General features: G+C 45.7%; 1 protein-coding gene across 1 annotated transcript in view; it reads left to right on the top strand.

Moving 5' to 3' along the window:
* The first annotated feature begins 400 nt into the window (after positions 1-400).
* The window catches only part of EDC4 (enhancer of mRNA decapping 4), a 33795-nt gene continuing 21065 nt past the window's right edge, over positions 401-13130 (top strand). The window contains exons 1-11 of the mRNA XM_071567517.1: positions 401-555; positions 4679-4835; positions 5619-5730; positions 6611-6710; positions 8185-8374; positions 9365-9512; positions 10039-10143; positions 10434-10543; positions 11073-11156; positions 11715-11810; positions 12700-12802. Coding sequence (XP_071423618.1) covers positions 477-555; positions 4679-4835; positions 5619-5730; positions 6611-6710; positions 8185-8374; positions 9365-9512; positions 10039-10143; positions 10434-10543; positions 11073-11156; positions 11715-11810; positions 12700-12802 — 1284 coding nt within the window. The 5' untranslated portion in view covers positions 401-476. The remainder of the gene's footprint in view (positions 556-4678; positions 4836-5618; positions 5731-6610; positions 6711-8184; positions 8375-9364; positions 9513-10038; positions 10144-10433; positions 10544-11072; positions 11157-11714; positions 11811-12699; positions 12803-13130) is intronic.

Raw genomic sequence — 13130 nt, 5'->3', positions numbered from 1 at the left:
TCTCAACAGGAACTTTCAGCTCAGTTTTCAACAGTGCAGGGTAGTTCTCATCTGTTGCGTTTCACCAGGGCAAATGCCTCAGTCCATAGAGGAAGCTGACACGAATCACGGGAGCCTGTGGTTGGTCCTTGTGCCATCTCAAAGCAAAGCAGGGGCGGTTTATTTCCTTCTCGGGGGTCAGTGCCGTGCGGCCCTCCTGGCGTTTGTGCCTCCACGTGCACCGGGGCTGGGCAGAGCTGCGCACAGGGGGCTGTGCCGTGTCCCCGCGGTGGCCGTGGCCATGTCCCCGTGGTGTCCCCGCGGGGAGGGCGGGACAGCCCCGCCCCGGCCCCGCCCCGGCGCGCGGGGAACGCTCGGCTCGGGCGGCGGTTTCCGCCCGGCGCTCGCGGGGCCGGGCCGGAGGCGGAAGCGCGGGCGGCGGGGCCGGGCCGGGCAGCGCGGTGGCGGCGGCGCGGGCGGGCGGCGCGCCGGGCCCCATGGCCTCCTGCTCCAGCATCGACATCGAGGACGCCACCCAGCACCTGCGGGACATCCTCAAGCTGGACCGGCCGGGAGGTGAGGGCCGCGCCGCGGCAGCGCCGGAGGCCGCCGGGCCGGGCGGGGCCTGGTCGCGGGCCGGGCCGCGGGACCCCCCGGGCCGTTGCGCCGCCGCCCCGCCCGTTGTCACCGCCCGCGCCGGGGAGTCCAGCAGCGCTCGCCGTTCGCCCCTGCGGGCGCGGGGCCAACGAGGCGGCGCGGAGCGGCCCCAGCGTGGGGAAGGAACCCCGGCTGGGTCAGGGGCTGGCGGCGCCGGGCAGGGCGGCAGCGCTGCCGCGTGTCCCTGCGCTGCTCTCGGCTGAGAAGTCGCTGCCGGTGTCCCTGCGCTGCTCTCGGCTGAGAAGGACCGAGCTGGGAGGCGAACAGCACAGACCCCTACGGCGCGAATCCCCGCGGTACTGGGAGTGCTTGGAGTGTTCCCCGGGGATCCCGCTGGGCTCAGAGGAAGGGGCTGTCAGGCTGCTCTGAGATCAGTGCCATGTTCGCCCTTACGCAAACTTTTCCCTCTCCTTGTTTGTATGTGAAATGGGATCACAGATATCTCTCTTAAAGTGGTTGTGAGTCTTCTCACTGTTCTTTGAGGTGTTGTACTTCTCTGCTCAGAGTCCAGTGGACTCCCTTCTGCCTGTAAGAATACCATCAGCAGGCTCAGGAGTCAGCCCTGCGGTGTTCCCCTCTCCTGCAGCCTGAGCTCTCTTTCACCCCTCTCAGTGCTTTTTTAACCTACCATAGTTGTTTCAGTCAAACCTGATGAGGTCATGGGCAGAATGAAGCACAAACCATGAACGCTCTGCAAAAACATCTTAGCCTCTGGGTAGGAGAAAGAATTTATATCCCTGTTGTGCTCCTGTGAAGGGAAAGGCAGGAATAATGTAGCTTTTAAGTATCCTGATGGTAGAAATGTGCTGCTTCCAAAGTGACTGCCATGTGTGCTGCCTTTTGCTTGGCCAAAAGGAGAGGTTGGGTGTGGGATTGTTGTGGGAGGGATGTAGAGGCACATGGAATGATGGAGCAGACCTGGAGTCAGCTTTACTGCCCATACAGAAACTTCTCATTACTTGGAGTAGTTTCTCTTGTTTCTGGAGTGCTTGTACGTGCCTGGATTATAATTCTTATAAGAAAAATATATTTTTCCTTCTTAGTGCAGCACTCTGTACCTTGAGAGACTGAAAGGAGAGCTCCACACAGGGATGGGGAACTGTTGTTTCACTTTCTGAAATAAAAGGATGTGTCATAGTTGGGAAATGGTTGGAGTTGTTGTTCAGGGTGACTTGACTTTTCCCTGAAGCAGCTTCTCCTGCTGGTTGAAGGAGTTATTGGTGGAGTATGGCTTTCTTCTTTTCATTCTTCTTCTTCCCTATTCATTCTCTTTTTACCTTCTCTGTTGTCTCTAGTGCACAAAGAAAGCAGTTGAGAGGAAAAGGAGCAAATGGATAGGAAGTCCACAGAAGGAACCTGTGGTGGTTCTCAGCAGAAATCACTGTGTGGGTAATAGCAAAGAGACTTGATAAGGTGGAGAGGAAGAATACACATGTTAACTGAAAACCTTTAGTACTCCTGTTAGGATGTCAGGGGAAAGGGACAGTGGGGGATCCTTCAAGGCTTGTGAAAGAAAATAGAAGCATCCTCAAGAATTCCATGTTTAGGGTTAATCTTACCTGGCTTAAAGTTGCTGTGGTCAAGGTCCTCCCTGGTTCTAGTTGCTGTTATACCCTGGATTTCCCTTACAGATTTTAATGGCCAGTGGACACTGGTGTAGCTGCTTCCCAAGGCTATTGCTGTGAAGAAAGTTTTGTAGTACTAAGTGTGTGTAGCTGTGAGCAGAATTATGTTACTCTGGGTCCTGTCCAGGCAGGTGACAAGAAACACTCTCTGCTTTAAAGAGTTTACAACTGCCACAATTACTTTTTAAATTCTGCTGGGTTTGGTGATTGTGAAAATGTTGTGTTTGCTACCCCAGTGTTTCTTGACACTGTTTCTTCACAGTTTTGGCAAACGTCACCTGTTACTTCCATAGCCCTTGCCCTTTTTCATGCTGTGTCTTCAGCAAGGGGCAGCTTCGTGGTGAAACTATGGGCCTCCCCATGGAGCATGGAGACAGGCAGTCAGTGCCAGTATGCTGGAGGAACATCCCAGCTGATGATGGGCAGGGTCCTTCAATCCACAGAGATCTCTGCTGATCACCAGGTGTTACGTGGGCTCACCCTGCTCGTGGTGTTTATCAGGGAAGTGTCCTGTTCAGTACAAACTGGCATCCCGTGGGGCAGGTGATGATGGTGGGAGCAGGAAGAGTTCAGTGTCTCAATGCTGTTTGCTCCTGCTCTTTGGAAAGGTACTGAGTATAAACACTCTTGTTTCCCTTTGAGGCCCAGATCTACCAGTCTGGGTTAACCCTTTGGTTTTGTTCATGTTCTTACTAAAAACTGAGCCTCTTCCCTTCTTTTATGCCTCCAGGGCTGTGTGCAGGCAGCACCTGTGCTTGAGCTAAGCCCATTCCTGAACTTGAGTGTACTGTTGTGCCCATCGGCCTCTGGGAGTGTTTCCTGCTTTCTTTTTTCCACGGAGTGAATGTCACTATCCCACTGTCTGTAAAAGAGCAGCGATGCACAAGTGAAGTGCTCCTGTGGCTTCAAACAGAGCAAAGAATGTATCATCTTTCTCTGGCAGCCTTGGTGCTTTTTCTGTAGGGAGTGTTTTCCTGGGTTGGGTCACAAAGGATAAAGTGCTGTCAGTGGAAGTAGCTGCAACTGGACAAGCACCCACCACGTGCTGTAGGAATAAGGGGCACCTCTTAATGTTGAAACAGCAAGGACAGCACCAGTGTTAGCTGGTTACAGCATCACATTCCCTGGCCTGAAATTCCTTGTGCTGTGTGAGTGCCACTGCTTTTGCTTCATGCAGTGCAGGTACACTCAGGTGAGTGCCCAAATGGTTCCTGCATCAGGATACCCTGTCACTGCAGAGGCTTTTTGGGTCCATGGCGTAGTTACTGATTTAATGACTGTTCGTAAACAGGCAAGTTTTAAATATTCTTCTGGCAAATGAATAGTTGCAGTTGTTTTTTAGGCAGCAGCGCTCATCTTGATCTGTTAAAGCCTATTCAGTAATTGAAAGCTTGCCTTTAGAAGGACAGACCTCTTGCCCAGAGGTTTGTTGGGTGTGCCAGTGACAGTGGAGCTTCTGGTCCTGGGAACAGCCATTTTGCAAGAGCTCAGCAGCAGTTGTTACCTGGCAACAGTATATGAAATTTCAATTTTCAAAACCAGTGAAAATTTGAAGTGAGGATTTGCTGAGACAGTCGGCTTTGCCTTGGATGTGCTGATGTGTAAGAGCAGGTGGAGGGGGCTCCTCAACTATTGACCTTGCTGGTGAAGTAGAAGAGTCTCCTTCGCCCTCTGTTACATCTGTCCCCTTCTAAAGCCTTCAGAAGGCTTGGAGACCACCAGCCAACTTGGGCTAGGCCAGCTGCACAAAGTCAGGGCACACACACACCTCAGAGCACAGCTGAAACTCTAAACAAATGGTTGCTTTACACAAAACTTGAGTGCTGTAAACTTCCCTGTGATTATTTGACCAGGGGGAAAATATGGAAATCCTGTAGGCACAGCTGCACAGTTTCATTGCAAAGTTACTTGAACACTCGGACTTTGAGGTCAGGTCTCACAGTCAGAAGCCAGTTTTGGAAAGTAACAAATGTATTATTTCCAGCCAGCCCCAAAAGAGGCAGCTGATCACTGTATTGCTGAACTTCAGAGGTCTCTCTGCAGGCCTGTGGGTTAGAAGTGTGACCTGTCAAGACCCTTTTGGTCTGGCACTTGATTCAGTAAACCTGAATTACCAGCTTAATCTTTCTGTTTGCTCCTTGAATCTGGTAAGTTCCTTGTACCTGTTCTTTGGTGTTTCTCTGATCTGGGATTGCCGTGGAGGAAAAGCTGTGACTTCACTTGGTTGTGTGGAGGTAAGTTTCGCACATGGGAAATCCCTTACACATCCTTTTTGGGCAATACTTTTCCCAACAAATTCATTATATTCTGCCTGACAGACCAGTAAAGACTGACAAAAAGCATCTGGGGGTGGTGTATTTCACACTGCTTTTTCTTTTAAATGAATATTGGGCACAGTTGGTCGTGCTTTTCCTCAGGTTCGGTGAATGAGAACCAGAGACCATCGAGTTCGTATAACGGAGACCTGAATGGACTGCTGGTGTCTGATCCCCTTGGGAGTGGAGATGGACCTCCTCTGGTCAAGCCAGTGCATCGCAGCATCTCTCTAGGAGCCCTGCAGGAGAAACAAGTCATGTAAGTTTTGTTAAAGAAATGCTGAGGGTGAATAGAAAACAGCTAAAATTAAGTTCTGGTGAGCCTGGACATGCGTGCTGGGAGTCTGACAAGGAGCTTTATGTTGAGTTCAGTGCTCTTGATCAGAGCTCTTGTAGCTTTTGTGAGGGTGATGCATGGAGTCTGCCATCCTTCCAGATCAGGAACTGAAGAATATCAGCAGGGCTCTTTAGAGAAGGGGAATAGGACTGGTTACATGGTGGAAAATGCAGGTCAGCGTGCAAGTAAATCAGCAGGGCTCTGGTTGAAACTTGGCATTCTCCTGTAGATCTCCAGATGGCCTCCTTCAGGGACCCAAGTTACCTGAGGGGTTACAGAGCTTGTGTAAGTAGCTTTTGCTTGGGTTCTCTGGTCATAGTTTTGAGAGAGGATGATGCCATGAGAACCACGAGCAGTGTGCGCTGTTCTTGTTGATAAGGTTTGGCTGGTTGGCTTTGGTTTCTTTGCACCATCCAGTGCTGGGTAGTAGTCAAGGCTACTTTAACCAAATGTAGGTCTGTGCTCAAGTCAAAAAAAATGGAGATTTTTAAGCTGAGCAAACTAGATGTTTGGCTCTCTCAAACCCACAGCACATAGGGAAGGGAGACTCAGCTGAGTTTCTCTTTTTGGTTGTTCACCTCAAACCTCCTATATGCACAGATACTGCTAGACTGCTGTTAAAATTATGAATTTAACATTAAATATTAAACCTTCTGTTCTTGTGAGTCCTGTCTGATTTTTCTCCTCTGTTTTTTTTCTTAAAAGTTGCCTTTCTGGTGATGACAGCTCCACTTGCTTAGTGATATCAGCAAAGGACGTGGAGATAGTGGCCAGCAGTGATTCCAGCATTACCAGTAAGGCCAGAGGGAGTAACAAGGTAAGGAATATTGGAATGCATAGTCTGTCTCTTCTTTGAGTGACATCACCTCATGCTTGAATATTTTTAAACAGAAATGAATACCTTCTTTGTTATGTTATAGGAGCTTGTAATGAGGTAGAAGTTTGTCATAGAGTTTAATAAGGGGAGAAAAGTTGAAGCAGTATCTTGTAGTTGATTGTTCCTGTTAATCCAGAGTCTGGCCATGTTATCCTCTAAGTTTCAGAATCTAATCTGTAGGTTCCTGGTAAAATGTCCTTTCTTCACAAACAAGCTTTTTCTGCTGATTGTTTCCTCCCTGGGCCCTGAAGGGAGGGTTTCCTTTGCTGATTTGCTGGTGTCAGTCCTGCTGAGGGTTCTGGCCAGCAGGTCAGAGCTGCAAGAACCAATATGCTGAGATTAAAACTAGTGCTAAGCAGAGTACTGAACTGTGCTCTGAAATGTTAGTGATTAGGAGAGAGAGCTCTGGTCTTGATCATCTCAGCCCTTTCCCATACTGGTCCTTAATTTTCCATTTTGTAGTTTTCCATTTTACATTCCATTTTGTTCTTTAGCATGCAGTGAATTAAGGGACCACATGGATAGTAAATGAATATTGCACTGGGTTACTGTTTTTCATAGATAATACTGAAGATAAAAGTGAAAAGGAGAATCACTGGCTGCATTTCCTCAGTAATTCCTAATTCATTGCTCAGTGACAGTGGTTATCTGTGCTGGTTTGGGACTAAGAGTCCTGCTTGCCAGCTGTAGTTAAACCATGACACTATCAGATTAAATAGTACAGGTTTTCCCTAGAAAAAATTCTATGTTTGACAGGTTTGTTCCAGGAAAGAGTTAATTCCAGACATTTCTCATGCTTTGTTTTCTTTCTCCCGAGCAGGTGAAAATACAACCTGTTGCTAGATATGACTGGGAGCAGAAATACTATTATGGCAATCTGATAGCAGTTTCAAACTCTTACCTGGCTTATGCCATTAGAGGTGAGATTCCTTCTTGGATGTGATTTGTATTCTTTTTCTCTGTGTATCTCTAAAAGAGTCAAAGTTTGCATCTGAAGAATGTACATGGCAATAATTGAAACATACCTTGCAATACCCACATCAGGGTGCTGTTGTAGAGGGAATGTAAGTGAAGGTGAAGTCACGAGTTGGTTACATAGCAGAGTTAGAAATAAAAGAACTTCGGGGGGGATGGAGGAAAAGTTGAAGGACTACACTGGTTTCACTGAACAGCTGATACTCACATTCCTCCTCTTATTAAATATTTCTGCAGCAAACAAGCTTCAGAAACTAAGCTAAGCACATAAACAGCCCTGTGGTAATTTGAGCAGATAAATGTTTGTGATGGATTTGCTTGCATAAATTTAGAGTTGAGTTTAAGGCTAAATTTAGAGGATCCAAAGAGCAAGGCAGATGCAGTGTTCTGTGCAGTGGAGAGAGAAAAGCAGAACAACACAGGGAAAGATTGTTTCACAGCATACAGGAAAGAAAGTGACGGAAATAGCGTCAAGCTGTGCTAGAGGAGTTTAGATTTGGTATTAGGAAATTTTTTTTTCACTGAAAAGGTTGTAAAACACTGGAACAGACTGCCCAGAGAAGTGCTAGAGTCACCATCCCTTGAAGTATTCAAAAAAACCTGTGCATATGGCACTTGCCAACATGGTTTAGTGGTGAACATGGTGTGGTGCAAGGTTGATAGTTGGACTTGATGATCTTAAAGGCCTTTTCCAACCTTAACATTTCTATGAAATGAACAATTAGAGACACTGCAGATGACTTTCTGTTGTCATATAAGCATATAAGTATTTGGGACTCAATCAGCTCTTTCCTTTCTTCCTAGTTCTAGCAGACATCAGTTTGTCTGGTCTTTCTTGAAATCCACTATTCCACTCTTGTGTTTTTTCCTAGCTGAGGATATATTAGAGTAGCTTAAGGATGTCTCACCCTTTTTTAAAAGTATCAAAGCTTGGGTGCAATAACACTGTGGGAAGCTGAGTGGTCTGCTAGGGTTGGCATGGGAGCAGGAAGTGGAAGCAACATGATCGTCATAAAACTGCCTGCTTTATAGTGATGTGTGTCTGAAAAGGGGAAGTGGAAACTTTGCTCTGAAGCATGCTCTTTTCAGTCTTGCAAGGCAAAAAGTAGTGCTTGTTGCCAGGTGAACGTTTATGCTTTTTACATTCCACTTACAGAACGTGCTTCTCAATGACTCCTTTTCTCCAGTTATTAAAAATTAACTTGCAAATAAAATGAGTGCCACTGTCCCTAGAGGTCAGCCTTGGAGGCTTGGTGATGAAGGGATAAAGGTTTAGAGTCCTTGCACTTAGTGGAGGCATCTTTAATGAGGATAATCCTGGGAATTATGAGAAGTTTGTAGAATTATGGGAAATGTATGAGAGTTATGCAGGGAAACCACAGACCTGAACAGTGACCTCTCCCTGTGCCTCTCCCGCAGCTGCCAGCAATGGCTCGGCCATGGTGCGGGTGCTGAGCGTCAGCACCGCAGAGCGGACCTTGCTGAAGGGATTCACGGGCGGCGTGGCAGACCTGGCTTTTGCTCACCTCAACTCCAACCAGCTGGCATGCCTGGACGAGGCTGGCAACCTCTTTGTCTGGCGCCTGGCCATGGATAAAGAGAAAATCCAGTATCCTGTGCAAATACACCTCATATCAGCCTCTGTCTAATGGGTAGATGCAAATGCAGCCTCACATCACAGTTTGTTATGTAGCCTTTGCAGAATAGCAGCTTGCAAGGGAGAGGTCAATAAATCTGCCCCTTCCAGAGTATTATATCACTCAACTTTTGCCTGTGTTCAGCACAATTGTTACTTGAAATTGAATATACCATGAAATTCTACCACCACAGTGCTCCCTGTCCGGGCAAGAGCAGTCAGTGAGAAGTGTCAGTCTGTTCTAGTTGGTCTTGCATGTGGATAGTCACCTCAGCTGTGTGGCAGAGGTTTGTCTTGTCTGGTTCTAACCTTTTGCTCTGTTACTTCTCTGGGGAAGAGGATGCAATACTTCCACTCACTGTCTTCCTTCCAAACTTGTGATCCTGCTTTTAGTGGTCCAAAAATTATTTTCAGTGTCCACTGCCCTAAATATTTTCCTTTTGATTGCTTGGAGTGAGTGGTTAGTACTTCTAGGGAGCATGTGAGATATGTTATCTTAGGGTGTAGCTTCTTAATTTTAATAATGTACCATTATTCCAAAAACAACTGGAAGAAAGGTGATGGTAGTTAAGATCTGATTAGTAGTGGTGCACTAGAGCACTCAGCTGGGGTCAATGTGGTAACTCCTCTGTCTTTCTGTGATCATTTAATCATCAGCAGTCAGGTGGATACACATTCAGATGTGATTGTGTCCCTGTCCTATTTGTCCTGTCACTGTCTGAAGCCTGCAGGAGAAAATTGTGAGAATCTGTGAACTTTTATAAGCTTAAGTTCTTGTACCAGTGAGGAAATTCTAGCCTGGCTGCTTTCTCAGCAGAATCTTTCTATCTGGCTTCTTTTGGAATCTATCACCCAAAAAATCTTCAGGTTTAATAGTATTTGACAGAGGACCAAGCCTGAGTAGGTTATTGCTGGGCATTAGTAACACAGCCAGAATGTTGCATTCTTAACCCTGGTGACCAGAGAGGAGATCCTGGTGAACATCAAGCGACCTGACAATACCCCTCTGAACACCTTCCGAAGGATCATCTGGTGCCCTTTCATCCCGGATGATAATGAGGAGAACGGTGAAGAGGGAAGTCAGACATTGGCATTGTTGCATGAGGACAGGGTAAGAAAACCCTACTTTTGAAACATTGTCCCTAATTATTATTAGAGGAAGAGAATTTAGTGGAGGAAAGAGCTGATTTGGTTAGAGCAATAATGGCTCCTGTGTAGTCCACACTGGGGATCCTCATGTAATGAGATGTGAGATTACTCTCTTCCAAGGTGAGGTCATGCAGATCATTCTCTGGGCCTCAGGGGGATGGAAAGAATAATTTCTGCTCACTGTCAAATAGCAAGGACCACTAGAAACAATGTGGAGGGCAAGAAGCATCACTCATCACTTCAGGCTGAGCCAGTACCTCAGTGTAGGGCTTGGTGGGCAGCAGCTGCAGCTGCCCAAAGCAATTCCCTGTACATACATACAGCTGGGTGCCAGGAAAGCATCCGATGGCCAAATTGAGTGGAAACAGGAAGCTTAGGTCACATACTTGTCATTGGATTGGTATGTCAGGATGGATATAAGATAAGGATCTGGGAACAGACCAGTAGTTGTAAAAATAAACCTATGTGCCTACATGTTTGTTTTCCAGGCAGAGGTGTGGGATTTGGACATTATCCGAACGAACAACAGCTCCTGGCCAGTGCAAGTGCCTGATATCAAGGAAGGCTTCATCGTGGTGAAAGGCCACAGCACGGTACAAACCTGTTTTGTTTTCTTCACTGCCATCACATAGGTGATTGCAACCAATCACTTAGGTTTTCTTTGGGTTATAGTGGCTCAAGAGCTGCAGTTCTCAGGAAAATTGGCTGTAAAAAAAAAACAATTGTGAAACAGCTGTGATTGTAAAGAGCCAGATCAAAATGCTCTGTTCGTAACATGATTAACAGTGAGAACAGTGGCAGGACAATCCTTTGTACTTGAAATGTCTGTGAAATAAAAAACTATAAAATTGATTTTCTGTGTCTCTTTCCCCCCTCTGTATAGTGCTTGAGTGAGGGAGCACTTTCTCCAGATGGAACTGTGTTGGCCACAGCAAGCCATGATGGTTTTGTAAAATTCTGGCAAATCTATATTGAGGGACAAGATGAGCCAAGGTAAGGAGAACTGGAAAACAAAGGGTCTTGAAACAGAGGCCAGCATTTTCTCTGGGAGAATTTCTTTGGTATAGAATCATCTGTAATGGTAGATGCAGGATAAATGTTTGTAAAGTAATTTGTTGCTGAAGAATAGTATCACTGAATATCATAGACATATGGAAAAAACAGAGAGCTGTGTCTGGAAACAGGAGTTCTGTGCTTTGCACAGGCTGTAGTCAAACTCTTGCACTGTCCATGTAAATGCAAGAAGGTGCTCTGAGCTATTCCTCTCAATGTTGACTTCTTTTTGTATTGTACCCATTAAGGCACCAGACCAAATGGCAATGTGGGATTTTATTTATTTATTGGTCGCAATATATGCCTGCATGAACTGTTTTATATAAGCCTGTAAAGAGTTACAAGTCAGTAATGGTTGATAGGTGCTGACTTAGTGCTGTCTTTTGATGAGGAGTTTTTTTTCAGAACCTGCATCTCCCTCTTTTACCACTCCCTGCACACCTGGGTCTTTGCTATTATTTTTTCCCAGGTGTCTTCACGAGTGGAAACCCCATGATGGGAGACCTCTTTCCTGCCTGCTCTTTTGTGACAACCATAAAAAACAGGACCCAGAGTAAGTCCACAATCCTGTACTTGGAATATTAAAGTTCAGCAGTGTCTTCTAACTCCCTTTGGAGGGTTCCTTGTAGCTGAATCATACTTGTAAAAATTTAGCTTGGTGGCAGGAGCAAGTCCTGTCCTCTTTGTAGTCAGTTTTCTAGTGGTGGAGAAATAAATAAGACTCAGAAGCACAACCTAAAGTGACTTTATTTCTACTGCCAATTCCATGAAAGCAGTGAAAATGCTAAATTGATGAGTCCTCTCAGGTTTGTGGTATGGTTAGTCTTAACTGGCCTCTTAATTCTCTGAAATTCCACTGCAATTGATGAAATACAGCTTTTATTTTTATTCTTATTTTTATTGGTTTTTATTTTGTCTTTATTGTTGTGTTCTTAAGGTTCTTGAGAACTGTAGTTGTTTCTAATCTTGCTCAGAGCAGGAATTTTCTGTCAACTTTTAAGACACAGTTGGGCAAAATCAGTTATGTGCTTGTGAGGAGCTTTTCTCTAAAATGTCTGTATGGAAAGGACCAGACCTGCTTTAAGAGGACTTGGATGTGTTGTACCTGCAGGGTTCCCTTCTGGAGGTTTCTCATCACGGGAGCTGATCAGAACAGAGAACTGAAGATGTGGTGCACCGTGTCCTGGACCTGCCTGCAGACTGTCCGGTACGTGTTGATGTGCTGACCCCCCTGAAGGGGTGGATTACTCTGAGCAGTGGGGTCCTAACAGAGCTCTCAAATTTCAGGTGTACTTATTTTGCAAAGGTGATCCTTGATCTCCAATGGAGTCTACTCTAGCCCCAGTTAGAGCCTTCTCCTTTGCCATTCTGACTGTTATTGAAAGTTCTCAGATCAAGCTTTGGAAACGCTGAGGAAGTTGATCCTTTTACCCTTGGTGTTACCAAGACTTATTGTCTTTGTCTTGTTCTGTAGAGCATAGACTTTGCCTCTCCTCATGCTACAGGTTTTCCATAACTGCACACCCAAAGTGTTTTCTTCTCAAAAATTATAGATATTCAGTAACCACTCTAGGATCTTTTCCTATTAATACTTTTATTTTTCATTTAAATGAATGAGGAGCTGCTGTGTTGATAGAGCTTAAGCAATTTTTCAAAGCTTATTTGTTGGTCCAGAATTTCAAATTGTGTTGTAGTCCATTCGCTGGCTCATGTTCCCTGATTCCATTTTTCTGATGGCCTGTCTGATCATACACATGCTTAAGGCCACTTCTGATTTGCCCTCTTAAAATGAGGAGAGCATGACATATAGCTGAGTGCTGCTTTTTCCACCTTCTACTACAGAAGGTCTAAAGCCAGTGGAAGGGTTATTTTGACTTGCGGAATTTTTGTTGTTAAATCTGTAGCATTGACTATTGTACTCCTATGAATGTGGAACAAGTAAAGTGACAACAAACTGTAATACAGCTGTAAACTCCTCAAGATATTGTTGGTTTTGGTTTTGGTTTTTTTTTTTACTATGCAGTTTCATAGTACCCTTTCTAATTGTCTAATCTACCTTGCTTTTTGTACCACTTCCCTCTTATTTGTGGATCTAGCTTTTCTCCTGACATCTTTGGCTCCATGAGTATTCTTCCCAGCCTGAAAGTCTGCCTGGACCTTTCTGCTGAATATCTGATACTGAGTGATGTGCAGAGAAAAGTAAGTGGTTCATTTTATTGCTGGCTGTGTGGGTTATGGGGACTGAAGGAGAAATGGCCTTCTGTGTGACTGTTACTGCTGCCTGGGTCTGGGATTTGCATTAGTAGCTAAAAATGGAGAGATTGGCTTCAACTGTTTCATCATAAGATGACAAAAGGTAGTAGTTCAGCTGATTAATCCTGAGGAGACTTAAGGATTATTTCTTACCCTCTATAAATCTCTCATTTGGAGATGCTTGTGTCAGGCACAGTAGGGTTGAGTTCTGGATCAACATTGACTCAGATAGGAGTGTGGTTCCCTGTGTTCTGTTTCAAATTTCACTGCCCCA

The sequence above is a fragment of the Pithys albifrons genome, chromosome 12, assembly GCF_047495875.1.
Source record: "Pithys albifrons albifrons isolate INPA30051 chromosome 12, PitAlb_v1, whole genome shotgun sequence".
Classification (NCBI taxonomy): Eukaryota; Metazoa; Chordata; class Aves; order Passeriformes; family Thamnophilidae; genus Pithys; species Pithys albifrons.
The sequence above is the reverse complement of the archived record's forward strand: the minus strand, read 5'-3'. Positions and strand labels throughout refer to the sequence as shown.